Below are 17196 nucleotides of genomic sequence, written 5' to 3' on the forward strand. Positions count from 1 at the left end.
CTGCCTCTTCATTCAGTGTTCCCATGAGCACTGAGGCCTCTTTACTGCTCCCACCCTCCCACTCCCTCTCCCGGCATCTGTCCTCTGTACCAAGCTTCTGGGTGTGAGTTGTTGGGTTTCTGGGACCAGAGGTCTACTATACCTCCTGTGTCCCCTAAGAGTCTCTCTTGTCGTCATCGTCCCCCCCCCACCCCCCCCGCTCAGAGTTGGGGGCCAGAACTCTTTGGTCTCTAGCCCTTTGCTATAAGTCCTTTCACCAGCCACTACCAATCCTTTACTCTGCCCTCCCTCATGTGGAGAAGAAACCGTTGATTTTCCTCAAAACTACTTTATTAGGAGCATACCAGGGATTGATTTAAGAGGGTCTGACTGCCCCAGGCCCTATAGGACTCCTACTTCTCCCCGGCATCCTGTGCTGTTCTCTTGATGTAGTCTCTGTACATTGTGTACACAGCACCTGTGTGAGAGAGAAGGAAAAATGCCCCATGACACTGTATCTTCCACCCATCCTCTGGCTCTCCCAGGTGTCCCAGAGGAGAGTGACAACTGCAGAGTCCCAGGGGTCCAACTCAAGCCGTTCCCCTGAGAGTCCAGCTGCCCTGCTCATCTTTCTGCCCTAGGTCTCAGCAGCTGCTACAAGCACCTGACCACACAGCCTGGGGAACACCCCGTCTGACAGTTCACAAAGCACTTTCATGTATATCATCTATCTGAGAAACCTCACAGCAACCTGTGAGGTAGACAAGCCAGGTGTGGTTATCATCATGTTAGATGTAGGGAAACTGACGCTCAGAGAAAGGGATTTGTCCACTGTCACACAGCTAGTAAGTAGCTGTTTGCCTTTTGATCCAGAGAGAAAGAGAAATTCAGCCTATGTTCTGCTGTGTGATTTTTCACACCTCTAGGACAGACTGTTCATGAAACAAACTGTGTACCATCCCCACAGGTCTGGGGCAAGAAACTAAACAGGGAACCCTAAAAATCTCTTGGTATGAGAGTTTCACCAAGGACTTGATGAGGAGTCCAGCTTAGGGGACAGGGACTGAAATTATGGACCCTTAACTCTTGGGACTCACAGCCTGATTTTGCATAGTCAGTTTTGCCCTCATTGTCCTGTGACCGCAGCAGATACTCACCCAGCATGATGGCGCCCACAGCACAGGCCTGTGCTGCCACTCGGGTGTGAATCAGGTGTATGGACATCTTGGTGGAACCACGAGCTTTTAGCCGGTAAATCCTGTATGCTGCCACCACCAGGCAGCCTCCTAAGCCTGTAGGCAGAGAACATGACCCTTGGGCTTCAGTCACCAAGCACATCACTCTCCTGATAAGAGACACCTCACTAGGCAGGCTGGGCATCTAGATAAACAGCTGCTTTCCTGCTATGCCATGGGGATGGTGAAAGGGGGGGACTGTCATTAGAATATTGAGTTGTTTCCTCTCAGTGGCGTTTTCAAAGTGGCTTCCTCCCTCCAATGACTTCCCTCCTTCATATACAAATAGTCCATCATCTGACTCCCCCAAGCCCATTAGCTCTGCCTAGGGTGCTTCTCTGACCACTGCTGGCTCCCACAGCTGTTTTCCTGCTCTTCCAGGGCCTTGAGAAAGGAAGACCTGAGAGACCCCAAACTACTTCCCATCCTGATGCTGGCGGTGGTGCCCAAGTTGCCCTGTATCCCGTGTACTGGGTTGGACACCACCTCCACCCATCCAGACTCTCATCGTCAGGGGTTATCCCTTTGTCCCTTGGCATCTTTGCCATTGGTTCACTACTCTTCTAGCTGTTGATTGTTCAGAGGCTAGGACCACTTGAGTTCTCTGCTTCCTTTTTTCAAAGGAATAGGAGCCATGTTCTTTCTGAGACAAGGCCCCCTTCCTCACCCCTCATTCCGTTCCCACTCACCTATAGGCACCAGCGGAGACTCTCTGGTCTTCCTCAGGAACTTTTCAGACACGCTGTCTTCGCCCTCAGGTGGTACCCACCAGCCTTTGTTACCAGACATGATCCTGCCCCCAGATGTTAACAGCTGGGGCTCCTAGGCTTCAGCCCAGTCCTGGAAGGAGGCACCCCACAATAAGAACTCTGATTCTCCTCAGTCAGGAGTGGAAAGAAGAATCTTGCCTGCTAAGACCCTCTCTTACCATGCCCAACACAGCCGCTACTTGAAAAGATGTCCCAGGTGTCCTATCAGAAGGCTGGACCACTAGCGCCATTTCTCCATCTCTTCTTCCTAACATCTGCCTCTTGCCTAGCTCATTCTGACTTCGCTGTTTTCTCTACTTCCCCCTCTTCCATCTGCATCCCTATGAGTGTGATCCTTGAGCCAAGGAAAACAGCTGGAAAAACCAACAGATGAGGGTGGGAGGAACAGGTCTTGAGCCTTAGCACTCCCACTGGCCTTGCGTCTGTGACAGTTGCTCCTAAGGGAGCTACAGAGCAAAATCTGGCCCCAGGGAGCCGGAGCCATCCCAGACAGTGTTAAAGCACTGGTTACCGAATCACCAGAGCCAGAGATTAAAGTGATTGGACATTGGTTTGTGTATAATTTAGCGTAGATTTTGGACATTAATACTAACAGGACAAATTCTGGTCCCTGAGCTGCTACCCTGTTTCCAGGTCCATCTCTTGCCAGATTCTTTACAATCTGGCCGTCCCCCTGCTTCCATCCCTGGGCTGGTGATGCTTATCACTCTATTTGCTAACCCCTTAAATGTCTGCTCTGATCGCAAACTAGACCGAGTCCCAGAGTCCTGGTCTTTAGACCAGAAGTTCTGCCTGTGGGCTGCCTTCTAACTCTAAGCATGAGACACTCCCTGCTTGAGGCAACTTCTATTCCTAGATGCCCCTCCTTCTCTCCTTGAGGAGCGAGGACTGTTGGCCCCACAGGTCCTCAGCATGCTGGTGCTTACCCTAGGAGATGGCTAGAAAAGTGGAGTGCGAGCAGCCGGGCCAGGGCTCAGCATCTGCTGTTTTGAACCAGCCAAGAGCTAAGATGGAGCTGCCACTGTAGGGTCAGGGAAGCAGTGACAGGCTTTATGGAGACTTTGAAGTTAGGAATGGAGAGGGGAGGAGATAGGACAGGGCATTAGTCTTAACCCCCCATCTGCTGAGTTCCAGGCTGGAGCTCTAAGCTCTGGAAAGTAACAAAAGACCAGATGGAGGGGAGCCCTTAACTAGATTCAATCTTTTAATTCCCACAGACGTAAGTGGCTGGATCAGAGATGGACTTCATGTGGAAAGCTGAGGTGGGAATATAGAGGCGAGAGTGGGTAGAGATCCTGGGTTCTTCCCCAAGTTAAACTGTCTCAAATACTCTTATGAACAATGTGGGATATAAATAAAATGCCCTGAATGTGGGAGGCAGGCTCTCTGGTCTAGGTGTTGATCTCCTCAAGAATGTTTCTAGACCAAGGAGATTTGTTCAAGAGTTTGAAACAACTGGGACTTCCCTCACATCTCCAGAGCTCTTTACACTGCCTGTGGAGGTGATGCTCACTCAGGTGACAGAGATAACAGTGACCAGCATTCATGCCTATTCTGTGCCAGGTATTTGCATTCAGACTTTTCAACTATTCTGTATAGCATGAAGTAGTTTTTTCATAGACAAGGGAACTGAACTTCCAAGAGGCTAAATATCTTATCCAAGGGTACATGGCTTGTAAATGGCAGTGTCATGATCCGAACCTAGGTCTGGCTGGCTCCGAAGTTTGTACTTCTAGCCTGCTCCCCAGGGGGCTGGCCAAGCTCAAACCCTCTCCAGATCGATGCTAGAGCTTAGGAGTGCTCATCAATCACGGTGCCCTTGATTAGAGAAGAAAAAGAAAATACCGTCTTGCTGAGCAAGTAGAGAAAGATGTAGATGCACTATGGAGAGTCCCACTCCATCCCAGGCCTTTGTTCCTTCCCTAGATGACTCTCAACCCCTCGTGTCTGTCCTAAAGGGGCTCTTCAGCACTGGAAATTTGTCCAGCAGCTGATGTCTCTCTTTTCTCTGCCCGGCACTCACTGCTCTAGGAGGAGACCCAGGGTCACAGCAACTCCCCAGGGCCTTCACATATCCCCAGCGTCCATGGGAACTCTCCTCCCAGTCATTCACACACACTCTCCTGTGCCGCCTCTGCTGGTCCCAACTGTGGCCTGAACTCTCAAGAGATGGATGGGGGGTGAGAGAAGGGAGGATAGAAATATCTGAATGAGACAGGGCAAGAATCAGGATCAACTCCAAGGCCTTTGGGGAACTGAGGCCAAGCTATGGAAAGCAAAGTTCAGCTTCTTTTTGTTGCGATTATGTTGATGCTCCCACAGCATCTCAGCCCAGAACTGAGAAAATAATAATAGTTGCTGTAATTTACTGAGCACCTATGGGCCAAGAATTGTGCTAATTGCTTTAAATATTTAAATAAATAAATTTTATTTTATTTATTAAATTTTATTTAATCCTCAGACCTCTATGAGGTAGGTGCTATTATTATTCCCGTTTCACAGATGAAAACTGAGGCTTCAGTTAAATGTCTTACTTAAGGTCATAGTAAGTGACAGAAAGAAAAAAGTACCAGACTTCTAGCCATTTCTAAAATCATCTCTCACTACTCTGGACTAATGGGAGAATGACTGTGAAGTGGAAAAGTCTTAAAATAGAAGAAATAAATTTTTTTTATTTCAAAAATTTCTGAGAACACACAGTAACTAAAACTTCAAGGAAAAGATTTCTGTAGAGTCCTGCTTTAGTAAACAGATAAGATAAAGTATGATAACATCATTTTTGTTAATATGCCAAGTTTTTAATAGTTTTTTTGATTTAAGCATTTCTACATTAGTAATTTGCTTAGTAAACCTCTTTTTCTTCCAGATCAAGTCACACTAAAAGAAATTCTAATTTAGAGAGGTCTAATTGAGTGATGCAGACAGACTTAATGGATCCAGAGTGTAGGTGAGCGTCAGACATGGAGTCAGTTAGCTGCACCACTGACCACTCTCTAAATACTTGGTCTTATGCCACCCAGCCTCTTTCGAATCTATATTGTCATCTGTAAAACGGAGGTAGCATCTACCCAGAGGATCGTTGTAAGGGTTAAAGACAATGCTTGTTAGAATTCCCCTGCACACTGCCTGCCTCTCCCTCCAGAAGGAGCCAGTGGCCGGCGAGGGGGAGCAGGCTGGGGAAGAACTGGAAAGTCCCTGACAACAGATGGGAAAGTTACCATGTTGTGGGTGGTCCTGAATTCAGCACACCCTTCCTTGTCCCTCTCCAACTCTCTCCTCCTTGTTGGGCTTCCTGGCCCTAACTGGAAACTTCAGGCTGTTCTCTCTATGGTGTTGGAGGAGGAGAACGGGTCGGGGAAGGAGGGGGCTAGGACTTGAAGCTCTACACAGTCTAAGGCACAGCTGTGCTATATATAGCCCAAGGGAGCTCAGTGACCAGACAGGGGAAGGGAGGGATGTGCAGCTTTTGCCTTGAGCTGAGAAGCACTGCGAGTGAGGGGATGATGAAGAATAAACTGGACAAGGAACAGAGGATGCTGAGAGTTGGGGCTGGAATGGGAAGGACCCAGGCTGAAGGGCTGAGGGGAATCACGGGGGAGAAAATGTTAGGCTATCTAATAGTATCTCAGGGACTTGAGGGGTAAAGAGTCGGGTAACAGGAACAGGCAGGGGCAGTGGAAGTTTCCAGATGACATGGCTAGGCTAAGACAGCCTCTAGACAGTGCCTGGGGTGGGGAGGGTGGGAGGTCCCCTCTCCTTCTAAAAACAGGCACTGGGTTCCAAGGACTTTGCAGCATTTGTCCAAGGACAGCCCTGAGAGCCACAGGCCTGGCTTTGGTACCCACTAATCTTTCTGGGGGGACTGCTCACATATTTTAAAAGATTCTAAGAGGGTGTGGATAACAGCGATTAGAAGGCTGAATCAGACTGTGGTGGTGCTGACATAGAATCATGTCTTGTGAGGGAACAGTTTTGAATTTGGGAAGACACCAGTACGGACCCCTGTCTCAGATGACCAATGCATGCTCCAGAGATTTGAAATGTTTTGCTAAGGTTCTAGTTAAGGTGCTTTTGCATACCCAAAAGGCTTCCTTTTAGGCTTCCTCTAAAGCACACTACGGGAGGGGAATAATGTCTTGAGACCCTACAAGGTTTAGACACTTTACATACTTTATTTAATCTTCACAACAGCCTCAACAGGTAGATCTCATTATCCCCATTTTACAGATGAGGAAACCAATGGCTCAGAGAGGTTAAGAACAGCCTGATCACACAGCAAGTAAATGGCTGAGCTATCCAACCAATAATGATAACCACTATAGACCACTTTACAGTGGAAAATTAATGTATAGCAATGTGATTTCATATACAGCACATTCTCACACCATCTTAGAAGTATGAGTAAACAAGAGTGCAAACACCTGGGCAGAGTGGACTTCTGAACCCAGGGCTTCCAGAAATTTAGGACTATGCACCTACCCTACTGCTGCTCAGCAAGGCAGGGTAGGTCCTGAGCCAGCGTACTGCATTCTGGGCATGGCCAAACGTCTTTGCCAGGTGAGTGGTACCAGAGCAGGACATTTCAACTCCGATACCCTTCTTCCCACTCCCAACTTCTGCACAAACTTCACCTACCCCTTATTTGCAAATAGATTAACCTTACTAGCAAGGCTCTGGGAAACACTGGTGGGGGCTCATCTTACCGTTCTGTCTATACTACTTGAATTACCTATTCAAAAAAAATTTTGACAACAGAAAAGTCTGCTTCATCCAACAACACTGTGGCAGGGAGAAGCAGTATAATGTATTCCACAGGTTAACTGAAACTGCTGGGGATTATGCGGAGAGGGGTTGTGTTACTAATACCCTCTTCCCATTAACACATGAAATCAAGAGCTTCTTTAACAATTCTCCTTTATGATGCCACCAGTCTTGGGTAGGCAGTGCTTCTTGTTGTCAACAGGGAGATTGCCCAAATCCTACCTCTCGGGCCTCTGTTCTCACCCCCTGGAACAGACAAATCTGCTCTGAGTTTACCAGCCAAGTGGGGACCCTGGAATGTAATGGAAATAGTGACACACTGCAGTCTTCAAGTTGACCCTACAGTTCCCAAACCACAGAGCCCCAGGGTGACTCTCAAGTTCAAAAACCGGGTTTTGATCCTTTCCTGCTTGGGCCCCATGTGAATAAAAAGTGATGTGGTTCTCACAGCGCCCAGCCCCACCACTCCCTGCCAGAAGCTGGAAACCAGACCTATTTCCCTATTTGAAACTTGAGGCTTTTTTCCTTCCCTCTGGTTGCCTGTCTTTTTGTGCTAGCAATGACAAGAGCCTTCATTCACACATTCACTCTGCACTCTGCATATACTTGCTAAGCACCTGCTATGTGCTGGGCTCTGCTCTAGGAGCTGGGACACAGTGGTCCCACCTTCAGGAAACTCTCATTCTAGTGGTTGCCCTGGTTTGCTCCGGACCCTGGTGAATGCCTGGACCAGAGATCCTCTGGCTTAGGTTTCTGGCCTCAGTTTCCCCATCTGTAACTGGATTAAAGGATGTGACTAGCTGGCAAGGTGATAGAGGAAAGAAAGAAGAGTCCTGACTAGGAGACAAGAGCCTTCAGTTATGTTCTGATTTTTTAACTTTCTGCAAGTAAAACAACCTAGCTTCCTGAGGTCTCATTATTTCCATGTTTAAAAGGTTGCTCTACCAGAAGAAAGATGGGGCTGCAGGCTTGGTAGTAAGGTAACAAATATGGAAAGTATATTGTTCCCAATCTCCATGAAGAACAGGCAATGCTAAAAGATGGGAAGCCTTCCCTGGCAGGTTCATCCATGAATTTATAGGAGAATAATACCTAATGAGCATCTGTTTATATATATTATTTATATATAATATGTAATACACATTTGTTTATATATTATTTATATGTTATATATACATATACATAGTCAAATGTTTTAATACCATTTTAAAGGTTTTTATTGAAGTCTTACTTTGCCACACAGTAGTGTACAGCTCCACTGTGGCAACTGAGCACGCCTGTGTATCAGCATCCAGATCAAGAACGGAACGGGACCAGCCCCCGGAAGCCCTCTCAAGCTCCCTTCCAGTGACTGTCCTTCCCCCAGGGTAGCCACCATCCTTATTTCTGACAGCACAGATTAGTTCTGCCTGTTTTTGAACTTTATATAAATGGAAACTTGTGGGATTTATCTGTCTCGCCGTGTGTAATTGTAGATTGTTCATTCCCATTGCTGCATAATGTGCCGTCGTGTGAAGAAAAGTTTATCTATCCTTTCTACAGTTGATGGGCATTTTTGGTAGTTTCCAGTTTTTTGGCTATTACAAATAGTGCTGCTATGAATACTCTAGTACAAATATTTTGGTGAACATTTGTACACATTGCTGTGGAATTCCCACGGAATTGCAGGGTCATAGTGTATTCATAGATTCAGCTTTTGTAAATATTGCCAAACAGTGTTCCAAAGTGATTTGTACTAATCTATATTTGCACTAACAGGATGTGACAGTTTTAATATTTTAACCAGCAAGTACAATGATGTCTCCTGTGTTATTTTAGTTAACCTGTTCTTTATTCTTATTTTCATATATTTAGGGTCTTCACACTTGTCATTTTAAATACATTTGTAGGGAGGTAATGTGATAACAGGGCAGGGGGGCTTGGCAAGTACAGGAGGAGGAGAACTTAAATACAGAGGCCAAGCAGGTAATGAAAATGATTCAAGTAGCTGACTGAGGACAGCGCCTGCCCTGGATAAACAGATGTTACTCAGAAGTAGCTGCCACATGAAAATAAGGCTCAAAGCGAGTAAATTTTTTGACTATTTGGAGAGAAGCTAGAAATCTGGATTTTAAAAATTTGGCGATTAATTTATGTTTTTGGAAAACATGGTACTGGCCAGACTCCCAGCCCTCAAGTTTTCAATCTTTGGTCTAGCCGTTAGGGCCTGGCTTTTTGGGTGAAGGTGGGGGTCTGACCTGAGGTAAGTCACCTCACTTGTTAGAGCTTAATTTCCTCTCTAGTCAAAAAGATGAAATAAAAGCCTATCCTTTCGTATTATGATGGCCGAATGAGATCATTCAGGAGCACAGGAGTTGTCAAACACCATACAAAGTAAAGTGCTCTCTCATCTCCTCGGTACGCCTTCTGTTGTTACGCACGCACTCGCTTAACGAGTTCAGATTCCTACGAGACAGTTTAACACGGGAGATTCCTTTGCATACAAATATTTAGAAAGTCCTTTGAATGGGATACTGCTGGGATGCAAGGGGTTAAAAGGAAATGGCCTATTAGGGTCTTGCTAATCCGGGAAGTCCAAGATCTCAAAAGTATTTAGCACGCCACTAAAAGCCACGACTCAAAAGAGATAGGATGGTTAACCCGACGAGGGCCCGTAGAATCCTCGAGTAATTGAAGAGTAGAACCTAGAAAGGGCATCAGCATCCCGTGTTAGACTGGACCCAGGGCTTGGCTGAGCGCACAGAAGACAACTCCGGGGTTCGCTGGACCAACCCAGGATACCCAGGTAAGGCGTGTCCTCACGCGCGGTTAGTAGCCGGCTCAAAGGGAGGCACGGCCCGCGGGGCACTCCCGCCTCGAGAATCAAGCTGGAGGAATGAATCGTCCTGGAGGCGAAGTCTGCGCGCACCTGGGGTCCGGACTCCACGCGGGTGTGTGCTACCCGCGCCGCGCCTCCGCCGCGTCCCAGACCGCCCGGGAGCGCGCGCGGGCCCGACCGCCGAAAGTTGGACGTTCGCGCCGCCGCCTGCTCGCTCCGCGGCGCCCCCTCCCACCCGAGCGCCACGTGCCGCGCGCCCCCCGCTCCCGGATCGCCGCGGGACGCCCCCGCCCCCACCGCGGCGCGTAGTGCGCAGGCGCCTCCCCGCGGCTCCGGGCGGCGGGAGCGGCTTTGGCCTCGGCTGGAGACGGAGGCGAAGGCGGCGGCGGCGAGAGAGGAGGAGGAGAGGCGAGGGCGGCGGCGAAGGCGATGGCGACGCGGGGCACATGAGGCGGCGGCCGGCGGGACGGGCCGAGGCCCGGCGGAGGAGGCGGCTCCGGGGGAACCCGCTATTCGGTGAGGAGCGGCCGCGAGGCCGGCTGAGGAGAAGCGGGCAAGGGGCGGGGCCCGGGGGGAGGCGGGAGAACTTGCGGGGAGGCCGGCCAGGGCCGAGGAGGACGGGCTCCGGCCGAGGGGGCGCCGGGGCGGGGAGGGGGCGCCGCCGAGCCCGGAGGGGCGTCGCGACCCGCGCCCACCGCTGCCCCGGCGCGTCCTCCCCCTTTGTCCGCGGGCGCGCGTCTCCCAAATTGGGAGGGAACCGGCTCGGGGGCGGGCTGGGCCGCGGCGGCCGGGCGGGCGGGGAGCCGGGACCCTGGGCGCGCACTGGGGCGGCGCTCGCAGGTCCTCGGGCGGTTAGGGGCGCAGGGCCGCGCCGGGGCCGCCGCTCGCCGCCGGGGTTCGCGGGCTGCCCTTTGTCTCCGCCGCTCGGCCCCTGGCGGCTCCCCGGGCGCCGCGCGCTTCGTTCAGCGCCCCTCCAGCGTCGCCGCCGGGACCCCAGCCTCCCGGGCACGTTTCCGAGAACACTGCGCCCGAGGGCTGGGAGCGGGCGCGGGCTGGGCGGGAATGGGGCATCGCCTCTTGATAAAGACGTTCCCTTTACTTAAAATGATTTTTTTCCACTTGGTGAAACTTTGGACGACTGTTGTTTTTTTCAACCCTTCGGTCTCCAGATTCAAAATTAAGAGAAGGCGCTAACGCTGGGATTGTGGCCGGTTGCGGTTGACGGCCGCGTTGGGAGCTGTTGAGTTGAAAAGATTTATGTGAATGTGTGGTTCAGAATCTGGGGGTTTTTTTTTCTTTTCTTTTTTTGCGATTGTTTCTAGAATTGGGATTACTTTTTCGTTGCGCAGTGGGCGGGTTTGGTTTTATCTGTTGAAGGAATTTTTGTCCTTTGAAAACTGGCCAATGGTGCAGATTTCCATTGTGCTCACGCTTTATTTTGTTAGCCTCGAGACTGTACTTTGGAACCGCGTAAATCAAGTTAGAATAAGTTCTGCATGAGCTTTATCTTGTATGCCTGATACATCTAAGGTGATTATACGTGTTGTGTCTGTGATCAAGTGAGTACATGTGAAAGCGCTGTGGAGATCAAACTCTGTAAATGAAAGCGGTTCTAATTCCCTGGTAGACGGAGAACAGCGTGTCTCGTGTACAGTAATATCTGTAGGAAAAAGGATTAATAATGTAATTTAGGGGCCAAATCCTTTACACCCTAAAGAGAGTTTAGATATTATTCAGAATAAGCGTGCAGAAGAAAAAACTTAATTACAGAGCTCCTCACTAAAAATATTGTGGATTATGGTTACCTTTGCTGGGGTTTTTTGGTTCCATTTTTTTGGAATTTAGCATGGAGTTGTGTATTGCAGCTGCTTTGGATTTCTTAAATGCTATGTAATGGCAGAATTAAAGAAACATGAACTGACTCTTCTGGGTAAAAGGGAAAAAGCTCTGGTAAACAAATCTGTGTCTTAGTTTTTGCCAGATGTTTTTGAGTAGTGTTGTAGGCAAAGGGCATTTTGAGAATGCAAAGAAGCTCTATGGAAGTTCTTTTATTATTTGTCCTGATTTGTAATAGTTTAATATTATTTACTACTTATCTTAAACTCTTGTGCACTTTTCCAAAGTATGTCAAATAATCTCTTTCAAAAGCTGTTTCAGAGTGTTTTTAGGTTGTGTGACTATAGAATTGGTTTTCTACTTGTGCTGGGTAGCCACCACAATTCTCTTAAATGGAGCAAAGGACCCAGTAACTTTCTGTTCAGTTCATGAAGGTAGAATTGAGTTGTAGTCTTTAATCCAGAGGGTTCAAGAAGTTAAAATATCTTCAACATAATCTTACTTATAAATGCTGTTACTCTTGATAATTGTTTTTTATTCTTGTTTCATATTTGTATAAGTCAGCCAAAGGGAAGGGAAACAGGGTCTGTCTGACTAGCTCCCCCTTCCCCCCAAGTTCACCTATCAATTCAGTAATTGGGATCTTAGAATACAGAATATATAACTAAAATCCACAGCATCATTCTCTTAATAAATACACAATTTGTTCCATGCCTAATTCAGTGCAAAATGATGAGTTCCAAAAAGCCGTTTTGTTATTTGAAGTTATATTTCAAATTAAACATGTTCCTTTTATTATTATTATTATTAATCTGGATAGTTAAGTGTAACTGGAGGTGTAATTGCTTATTTTTGAAATCATGCTTTTCACGTAGCATTGAAAGATGTGTGGTTTCTATCAAAAATAATCTGATAAGAATTTAGGCAAAGGGAGGATGGGATTGGGGTTTTATTTTGCCTTTGTAGACCATTCCTTTGATAAGATAGATTTTAGTTGATATCATTAACCTGCAGCTTAGACATAGAAAACAGTTCTGAACTGTTAATATCAGCTAAGTGCTAACAGTTGTTTTGACACATGCTACTGCAACTGATGAGTTTAGTTTGTGGGTAACTAAGGACCTGTTCTGTTACTCTATTAAGTCTGAGCACTGCTATTTTCTACAACTCTCAAGAATGAATGACCAGACTGTCGACACTGGTGGGCATACAGTAGTACATTCTTGAGTTTTGCAAACACTGCAGTTGCTGACAGTGCTCTGGTTTATCGTTCAGACCTGTGGAATGTGTTGCTCAAAGGGTTTTTTCCCTAAGACAAGGGTGGGATCTCTTTGCATCGCATAACATTCTATTTCTAAAGAAACGAAGTGTTCTGTGGAATGAGTAGAGCCTTCAGTTCAAGCTTGTCCTTTGAGGCTATATTACTGTAGCACCTGCACAGAAAAACTCTTTTTGGATGAAAGTGTTCCGGTGCCCATTCATTCATTTAGTGAAATTTTTTTTTCAGTCAAATACATATGTTAGGCACTGAGCTAGATGCTGAAGATTCAAAGACGAATACTACGTGGTTTTTGCTCTCCAAATGCTTATAAATTTAACATGCCAAAAAAGTTAAGCAATCTTGAAATTATCTAAAATCATTGAAACAAAAGAAATGTATGGAATCTCAGAGTAAGTTTTGATGTTTTTTTCTCTATAGACTATGGAATAAACTTCGTACATCCCTGTTCTTGTCCTTTTTAATCTCTAAACTGTATTCAAATCTCACATAGTTATAAAGGTTGTTTTCATCTACATCTTTATAGAATTTATCAGTTTTGACTGAATTTATTATTACTTAACTGAGTTAGAACATTCCTTTTGGGAATGTTCAGAGTAAAATGGATCTGGACTCTGTCTATCTCTGGGGAATTCCCTTTGACTCATTCTTGGACCTTGGATTCCTAATTGGCCATCTGGAGTAGGTGTTTATTTGGATTCAAAAATTTCCTTCCTGAAATACTGTCTTCTCATGTTCTAATTTTCCCTCCTTGCTGTCTGACTATTCCTTCAGGGTTTTCCCCCCACTCTTTTCTACCAGATCTTCAATTGATCGTCTTTCTCAAGTTTTGGTCCTTAGTCTTCCCTCTAATCTTACCCAGTCTGTGGCTTCAGTTACCATATATATTTTGAATACTCCCAAGTTTTTATCTGAAGTTCAAACCCCTTTTCTGATCCCAGCTGCCTGCTCAACATCTCCGCTTAGATACTCAGAGGTACTTTGAATTGAGTTGCCAGACTGAGCTCTTGATCTTGGCTCCAAACCTAGACCTTCTGCACTGTACCCTGTTTTATTAAGTGGCTCTACCAACAGTTTACTGAGGCCAGACTCTTGCAGGTCCTCTCCACTGCCATTCTCCCCATCCTAGTCTAGACCACCTTTTCCTAAGACTATTATAGTAAATTCTAAATGGTTTTTCCTCATTCACCTTGTTAAAAAAAAAAAAGAGTAATAGGAGATATTTAAGACAGAAGAAGTAATAAGTAATACTACAATAAAATACTTGCATGCCCACCTTGCAGCTTAAGAAATAAGACGTTACCAGTACAGTTGAAGTCTTCTGTGTTCCCTCCCTGTTTGCATCCTCTGTCCCCCCACCTCCGTTTTAGGCTTCCTTACCAGAGGTAATCACCAACTGGAATTTAGTATTCCCTCGCATTTCTTTATACTTTTACTACGTTTGTGTATACCCCTAAGCAATATATCCTCATCTACTCTCCTCACAGCATCGAGAATTGTCATTATGAAACAAATTTGATCAAGTCACTTCTGAAAACCTCTTTTTTCCCTTTAAAGCTTTCAATCTTCATTTAACAAGGTGCGATCTGGCCTTGCCTACTTCTCCAGCATCATTTCTTTGTAAGTTATTTCTGATTATGGATGGTCTAGCCATACTAATCTCTTTTTCCATATTCCCTGAAGGTTCAAAGCTCACTCGAGAGCCTTTGTCCATGCTGTAGCTAATCCCTGTGCCTGGAAGGCAGCTCCTCATTCTTCAGAACTTGCTTAAATATCACTTCTGCAGAGAAACCTCTGATTCTCCTAGGTTAGGGACCCCAATAATACACTCTTACAGCACCCTGCACTTCTCTTTTGTAGGACTTATCACAATATTAATTAATTTATTTGTAGAATGCCTATTTCACCGTTGGCCTGTACTGTATATTCCATAAAGTCAAGAGTAATGTCTCTCTTGGATAGCCCAGTGTCCCCAGCAACTAGCTCATAGTTCATTTATGATTTGACAATTATTTGAATGCGTACCAATTTCTTTTTTATTTGTAGTTGCTGATTGTACTGAAGTGACTTTTTGACAAAGCTCTTGTTCTAAATAGAAGCCTCATTGTATCTTATTTTTTGCATTATTAGTTTTATATGTCAATACAGTCCTAGGGCCTTACTAAATACTTAGTATTTACTGATGTAAACTTACTAATAGCCATGGCCTGATCAATCTTCGGCAGTTTTAATAGACCCAAAAATACAGTGGTATAGTTTACACAATGGGACTCTTGCCTCCAGGAAGATAATCACAGCTAGTTTTAGGCAGGCTATGAGATGGAATAAAGCAATCGAAGATTAGGTTTTTTCTTTGACATACTTTACCTGGGTCTGATTTTAATTTCTTCCCGTTTCCTGGGCCAAGGGTCAGTATAATGAATGTCCCAAGAAACTTGGATATATTATGCGGTTATACAAGGCCGACATTGATAGCTTTGTACTTCAGTATTTCGCTTTATTGACTTTTTTTTTTTTAAGATTTTAAAAAAATTTTTCCTTTTTCTCCTCAAAGCCCCCCAGTACATAGTTGTATATTTTTAGTTGTGGATCCTTCCAGTTGTGGCATGTGGGGTGCCGCCACAGTGTGGCCTGGTGAGCAGTGCCATGTCCATGCCCAGGATTCGAACCAGTGAAACCCTGGGCCACAGAAGCAGAGGGCGAGAACTTAACCACTCGGCCACGGGGCCGGCCCCTTGACTTTTCAAAAATTGTTTTTTGGAGTAGGTAATATATTATGTAGTACAAAATCCTAAAGGTATAAAAGGATATAAAGTGAAAAGTCTTTTTTTTTTTCTTGTCACTCGTTTTTTTTCCTACCGAAATAATTAGTTTACTTTTTTTTGTGAATTCTTATAGAGCTAACAGTACATTCAATATTCCCGCACACACGTACATAAATGGTGGCATACTGTACACACTGTTCTACAGTCTGCATTTTTTGCTAATATTTCTTAGTGTCATCTCGTTACAGATAGAGCGGTCTCATTCTTTTTTACTAGATGTGCTATAATTTGTTTACCCAGTCCCTTACTGATAAATGTTTAGATTGTTTCCAGCCCATTATCAACAGTGCTGCAAGGAATATTCTTGTACATTATTTTGTATGTCTGTAAGCATATTTGTTAGATAAATATTAAGAATTGGAATTGCTGGATCAAAAGATATCTACATTTTGATTTTTTTTTTTTAATGATTTTTTTTTTTTCCTTTTTCTCCCCAAAGCCCCCCGGTACATGGTTGTATATTCTTCATTGTGGGCCCTTCTAGTTGTGGCATGTGGGACGCTGCCTCAGCATGGTTTGATGAGCAGTGCCATGTCTGCACCCAGGATTCGAACCAGTGAAACACTGGGCCGCCTGCAGCGGAGCGCGCAAACTTAACCACTCGGCTGCGCGGCCAGCCCCTCTGCATTTTGATTTTTGATGGTTATTTCCATGTGGTCTCTTATAGAAGCTGTACCAGCTTACCCCACCACTTCCAATAAAGGATAAAGAGTGCCTCTTTCAGTACACCCTTCCTTGTCAGTGATCTGTTATCAATTTTTTTTTTTTAAGATTTTATTTTTTTCCGTTTTCTCCCAAAGCTCCCCGGTACATAGTTGTGTATTTTTAGTTGTGGGTCCTTCTAGTTGTGGCATGTGGGATGCCACCTCAGCATGGCCTGATGAGTGGTGACATGTCCGCGCCCAGGATTCGAACCAGTGAAACCCTGGACTGCCAAAGTGGAACATGCAAACTTAACCACTTGGCCACAGGGCCAGCCTCGCAATTTTTAAATCTTTTTCCAGTCGGATAAATGAAAGTATATTGATGCAGTTGTAATTTGTAACTCTTTAATTATAAGTGATATTGAGTATCTTTTCATATTATGTCATTAAAAGCCATTTATATATCTTTTTCTGAGAACTGTCTCTTCATATCCATTGCACATTTTCCTATTGAGTGGTCTTTAGAGAAATTAGCCTTTTATTCTAAGAATTGCAAATAATTTTAAATATTCAGTATATCTTTTGAGTTATTTATAGTTTTTTTTGTTTTCCAGAGTTACATTTTATAGAATTGAATTTGTCATTTCTTTCATTTGACCTCTAGGTTTTGTGTCATTTTCGAAAAATCTTCTCTACTCACATTATTAAGACAAAAAATCCCTGTTTTCTTGTACGTTTATGGTTTTTTTTTTTTTTTTTACTTTTGTGTTTTAAAGATTGGCACCTGAGCTAATATCCCTTGCTAATCTTCTCTTTTTTTTTCCTTCTTCTCCCCAAAGCGCCCCCAGTACATAGTTGTATATTCTAGTTGCAGGTCCTTCTGGTTCTGCTATGTGGGACGCCGCCTCAGCATGTCTTGATGAGCGGTGTCATGTCCGTGCCCAGGATTCGAACCAGTGAAACCCTGGGCCACCGAAGCAGAGCATGCAACTTAACCACTGAGCCACGGGGCCGGCCCCAATTCACTGCTATTTTAAATGGGATCTTTT

The 17196-nt window shown here is 45.4% G+C and overlaps 2 protein-coding genes across 7 annotated transcripts in view; one reads left to right on the forward strand and one right to left on the reverse strand.

The window, feature by feature from the left end:
* Positions 1–308: 308 nt before the first annotated feature.
* Positions 309–3023, reverse strand: HIGD1B (HIG1 hypoxia inducible domain family member 1B). 3 transcript variants are annotated; one of them, XM_070227145.1, is made up of 4 exons: positions 2911–3023; positions 1904–2054; positions 1137–1271; positions 309–457 (listed from the first exon to the last, which is right to left on the reverse strand). In XM_070227145.1, the coding sequence occupies exons 2-4, from the start codon at positions 2001–2003 to the stop codon at positions 393–395; spliced, it is 300 nt and encodes a 99-aa protein (XP_070083246.1). In that variant the 5' UTR covers positions 2004–2054; positions 2911–3023; the 3' UTR covers positions 309–392. The 3 variants fall into 3 exon arrangements, with proteins under 3 accessions (XP_070083246.1, XP_001489038.1, XP_070083245.1); XM_001488988.7 differs by having other exon boundaries at positions 2143–3009; XM_070227144.1 differs by lacking the exon at positions 2911–3023 and having other exon boundaries at positions 1904–2329.
* Positions 3024–9176: 6153 nt separating this feature from the next.
* The window catches only part of GJC1 (gap junction protein gamma 1), a 45996-nt gene continuing 37976 nt past the window's right edge, over positions 9177–17196 (forward strand). The window contains exon 1 of one of the 4 annotated variants that reach the window (XM_001489028.5): positions 9177–9530. Coding sequence is in view for 1 of the 4 variants with exons in the window: in XM_070227147.1 (XP_070083248.1) it covers positions 10010–10079 (70 nt within the window). In the remaining 3 variants the exon portion in view is untranslated. Of the gene's footprint in view, positions 9531–9781; positions 10080–10385; positions 11094–17196 lie in introns of those variants that run through there. The other 3 variants (XM_070227147.1, XM_023652386.2, XM_070227153.1) reach the window with 3 other exon arrangements.

The sequence above is a fragment of the Equus caballus genome, chromosome 11 (assembly GCF_041296265.1).
Source record: "Equus caballus isolate H_3958 breed thoroughbred chromosome 11, TB-T2T, whole genome shotgun sequence".
NCBI lineage: Eukaryota > Metazoa > Chordata > Mammalia > Perissodactyla > Equidae > Equus > Equus caballus.

What these genes read in the sequence shown, in the direction of transcription:
- HIGD1B (XM_070227145.1), bottom strand. Translation starts at nt 2,003, where the DNA reads ATGTCTGGTAACAAAGGCTGGTGGGTACCACCTGAGGGCGAAGACAGC. An exon ending in GTCTCCGCTGGTGCCTATAG is followed by an intron (nt 1,272 to 1,903) that starts GTGAGTGGGAAC and finishes CTCTGCCTACAG; the next exon opens with GCTTAGGAGGCTGCCTGGTG. An exon ending in TGTGGGCGCCATCATGCTGG is followed by an intron (nt 458 to 1,136) that starts GTGAGTATCTGC and finishes TCTCTCACACAG; the next exon opens with GTGCTGTGTACACAATGTAC.